This window comes from Erinaceus europaeus, chromosome 17, assembly GCF_950295315.1.
Source record: "Erinaceus europaeus chromosome 17, mEriEur2.1, whole genome shotgun sequence".
Lineage (NCBI taxonomy): Eukaryota > Metazoa > Chordata > Mammalia > Eulipotyphla > Erinaceidae > Erinaceus > Erinaceus europaeus.
The window spans coordinates 8,813,438-8,818,173 of NC_080178.1; the positions used below are offsets into that span (position 1 = coordinate 8,813,438).

The 4,736-nt window shown below is 42.3% G+C and overlaps 1 protein-coding gene across 1 annotated transcript; it reads right to left on the reverse strand.

Annotated features, from left to right (window-relative positions):
- Positions 1-3,788: 3,788 nt before the first annotated feature.
- LOC103110442 (olfactory receptor 5AN6-like) lies at positions 3,789-4,736 on the reverse strand. The gene has a single exon (XM_007519609.3). The coding sequence runs from the start codon at positions 4,722-4,724 to the stop codon at positions 3,789-3,791; it is 936 nt and encodes a 311-aa protein (XP_007519671.3). The 5' UTR covers positions 4,725-4,736.

Sequence of the window (4,736 nt, forward strand, 5' to 3'; positions counted from 1 at the left end):
TTAATATATAGGCTGAGTCTTTGATATGTTGACTCTCTCAAAAGCCTAGACCAGGGAGAACAGAAGCACCCGGTAGCACAGCTATATACAAGCTGCTGGGTATTATACAGCAAACCCTAACAAAGGGACTTTTCAATGTTAACCCAATTACCAAATAGTGTGATGATAACAATAACTATCCATTGTCTTCTTGAACCCTAAGACAGCAGGAACCTCACATTTCCACTATAGAGCCTATATTTCCCCCAGGCCTGGAACCTTAGGGTGGGGCCCAGTTTCCTACATGCTTCTCTCAATTCATATCAAATAATATTGCATCCGCCAATTGCAACCTAATCATTGTGAGTGCCACCCCAGCATGCTTCACTTCAGACTGTGTCCAGAGACTTCAGGTGTGAAACGACAACCCTTCAGCTTCATCACTCAGGTGAGACCTTTCCTTTCATAGTATTCTCTAATTCCATTCCAGGTGGTCCACTCCCCAATAAAGTCCCCAAACCTAGATATAGACCAAGTTCCCTGAGATAGAGCATATATTCACATATGTCTATAAACTAGGGAAAAATATATACCTGAAAGTAGAAGTACACAAGAGTCTGCAGAGAGTACCCCCACAATATTTCATCTGCACTATTCCAACCTTTAGGTCCATGATTGTTTAACAATTTGTTTGGCTTTGTATGTTAAATCTCTTTTCAGCCACCAGGTTCCAGATGCCAGCACGATGCTGACCAGACTTCCCTGGACTGACAACCCCACCAATGTGTCCTGGAGCTCCGCTTCCCCAGAGATCCACCCTACTAGGGAAAGAGAGAGGCAGACTGGGAGTATGGGTCGACCAGTCAACGCCCATGTTCAGCGGGGAAGCAATTACAGAAGACAGACCTTCCACCTTCTGCAACCCACAATGATCCTGGGTCCATACTCCCAGAGGGATAGAGAATGGGAAAGCTATCAGGGGAGGGGATGGGATATGGAGATCGGGTGGTGGGAATTGTGTGGAGTCCTATCCTACAGTTTTGTTAATGTCTCCTTTCTTAAATTAAAAAAAAAAAAAAAGGATAGCAGCAGCAAATGCTGGAGAGGCTGTGGGGAAAGAGGGACCCTGCTACATTGCTGGTGGGAATGTAAATTGGTTCAGCCTCTGTGGAGAGCAGTCTGGAGAACTCTCACAAGGCTAGACATGGACCTTATGACCCAGTAATTCCTCTCCTAGGGATATACCCCAAGGGCTCCATAACACCCAACCAAAAAGATATGTGTACACCTATATTAATAGCAGCACAATTTGTAATAGCTAAAACCTGGAAACAAACCAGATGCCCAACAGATGAGTGGCTGAGATAATTGTGGTGTATATACACAACAGAATACTACGCAGTTATTAAGAACAACGAACCCACCTTCTTGACCCATCTTGGATGGAGCTAGAAGGAATTATGTTAAGTAAGCTAAATCAGAAAGATAAAGATAAGTATGGGATGATCCCACTAATAAACAGAAATTGAGAAAGAATAGAAAGGGAAACTCAAAGCAGGATTTGACTGAATTTGGAGTAGGGAACCAAAGGAAAAACCCTGGGGTGAGGGTGAGGGTGGATGTTCTGCTTCAAGGAGGGGTAGAGAGGGGAGGATGGGATGAAACACAGTCTTTTGGTGGTGGGAATGGTGTTTATGTACACTCCTATTAATTTGTAGTCATATAAATCACTATTTAATTTATATGAGGGGAAAAAGTGATTGAATGTCTCAAACTTTTTAGAGCACAGACCATAGGCTGAGTCTTCCATATGTTGACTCTCTTAATAGCTTAGACCAGGGAGAACAGAAGTGGCATAGCTAAATATAAATAATGTCAAAGGACATAAATTTTAGTGATGTTGTGTATGATACAGCAAATCCTAACAAAGGGATATTTCAAAGTTAACCCAATTGCTAAATAATGGGATTATAGCAATAACTATCTATTGCCTTCTTAAACCCTAAGACAGCAGGAACCTCCCACTTCCTCTATGGAGCTGATATTTCCCCCAGTCCTGGGACCTCTAGTGTGGGTCTTACTTTTCTGCATGCTTCTCAATCCATACCAAATGATATTCCATCCGCCAATCCCAACCTAATCAACGCAATGAGTACCACCTCAGCATGCTTCACTTCAGACTGTGTCCAGAGACATCAGGCATGGAATGTCAATCCTTCACCCTCTTTACTCTGATGAGACCTATTCTTTTATAGTATTCTCTAATTCCATTCCAGGTGGTTCACTTCCTAACAAACTCCCAAAACCTAGATATAGACCAAGTCCCATGAGATAGAGCATATGTTCACATGTATCCATAAATTAAGGCAAAATATATACCTGAAAGAAAAAGTACACAATAGCCTGCAGTGTGTCCGTATGAAGTTCATAACGAAATAGATACCCTCCTCACATACTTCCTATTACACTTCCCTCACTCACTCCAAAGCTAACCTTATCAAAGCAAGGACTGCAAAAGCTGAATAAGGGCAAGAGAGTGGCTTACTTTAAGGATGACTCTAGTCACTGTCAGGCCACTCCATCAGCTGGGGCCCTATTCGGGGAGTCCTGAGATTCCCAAACAGACATGATGTGCCTAAACCTCTAATAAATCCCTCTCTCCATTGTTACCGGTCATGTCTATCAGGAACAACAAAACAGACCCCTTTGTGACCCCCCCATAGGACCTTGCCCTCAACTTGGATCAAAAATGGTAGAGAATGTTCCATCCTCCAAAGGGAGACTGGACAACATATTCTATGCTACACCTGAGGAAGATGGGTCCTGATATTGGAGCATCTTGGAACATTCCTACCGATGACTACAGAATGTGAGCTCAGATCTACAGGGATGCAGAGGTCACATAGGCTCCTAAGCTGAATACAGGCCCCAGATCACATCAAATAGATAGAGTTTACAGTCAACAATATTTATACACCTTTCCCATATTTGGGAGCTACTCTCTTCCCTGATACAGCTTTCCTGTCCTTTTTCCAGCCATGACATCATCTCCCCAGACAATAACTTGGATCCACTTGCATATCACATTTCAGGCTCAGGGGGAAAAAAAAAAACTAGTATAGCCACCAGCCTTTTGGTATAACTAAAATATGCTTACTAACTATCTACAAAATGGAGACACACACCCCCAAATATTCATCTGCACTATTCCAGCCATTAGGTTCATGATTAATCAACAATTTTTTTGGCTTTGCATGTTAAGTCTCTTTTCAGCCACCGGGTTCCAGATGCTAGCATGATACCGACCAGACTTCCCTGGACAGACAACCCCACCAATGTGTCCTGGAGCTCCGATTCCCCAGAACCCCACCTCACTAGGGAAAGAGAGAGGCAGTCTGGGAATATGGATTGACTTGTCAATGCCCATGTTCAGAGGGGAAGCAATTACAGAAGCCAGACCTTCCACCTACTGCATCCCACAATGACCTTGGGTACATACTCCGAGAGGGTTAAAGAATAGGAAAGTTATCAGGAGAGGGGATGGGATACGGAGTTCTGGTGGTGGGAATTGTGTGGAGTTGTACCCCTCTCACCCTATGGTCTTGTCTGTGTTTTCTTTCTATAAATAAATAAAACAAGAAAAGAAAATTATGAATCATCATTGTATACTCCAAAGGAGATAAAATCATATGAAAATAAAAAAATTAAATTTTTAAAATTATCTGTCCAATTTTTTAAAATATATATCATTTTATTTCACTTTTCCCTTTTTTAATTCAGGTTATATTAGCAAATATCCTACTATCAAGCTAAATGTATTGCCTCTTTGTCACCCTCCTGAATGCCTCTCTGATCTCCTTGTTCCTCAAACTGTAGATCAGAGGGTTTAACATGGGGATGATGATAACATAGAACACGGACAGCACCTTGTCCTGCTGCTCAGAGTGTCTGGAATTAGGATGCATGTACACAGAGAGAACTGTGCCATAGAAGAGTGTCACGACTGCCAGGTGGGAGGCACAGGTATTGAAGGCCTTGGCACTCCCCTTAACTGAGGATATTTTCAGGATGGAAGCTGCAATGAAACCATAGGATAACAGAATAACAACCAAAGAACCAAAACCCACAAATAAAATAAAAAGAAAAACTGTCATTTGGGTAATAAAGGGACTGGAGCAAGACAATATAATAATCTCAGATACGTTGCAGAAGAAATGTTGAATGACATTGGGACCACAGTAATCAAGAGTAAAACAAGAAACTGCTTCAACCAAACTAGAAAGTAAACCAGTCCCAAGTGCACCAGCAACCATCTTCCAACAGAGTCCAGGCACCATGATGGATGAGTACTGAAGAGGACGGCCAATAGCCACATATCTGTCATAGGCCATGGCAGCCAACAGACAGCACTCAACCTGACCCATCCAGGATGTTGCAAAATATTGTATAGCACAAGAAATGAAGGAAATGTTTTTTTCATCTTTGAAGAAATCTGAAAGCATCTTTGGACTGGTGGAAGAAGAATAACAGATGTCAATAAAGGACAGTGAACTGAGAAAAATGTACATAGGTGTGTGCAGCCGGGAGTCCATCTTGATGAGGATAATAAGAGCCAGGTTCCAAACTATGGTCACAAGATAGATCCCTAGGAAGACTGGAAATAGAGCCACCTGCAGCTCTTTTTCATCTGTGATTCCTAGAAGAACGAACACAGCAACAGAGGAGTGATTTCTGTCCCCTTCCATGGCTCTTCTAGA

Coding starts and splice junctions, on each gene's coding strand:
- LOC103110442 (XM_007519609.3), bottom strand. CDS start 4,724: ATGGAAGGGGACAGAAATCACTCCTCTGTTGCTGTGTTCGTTCTTCTA.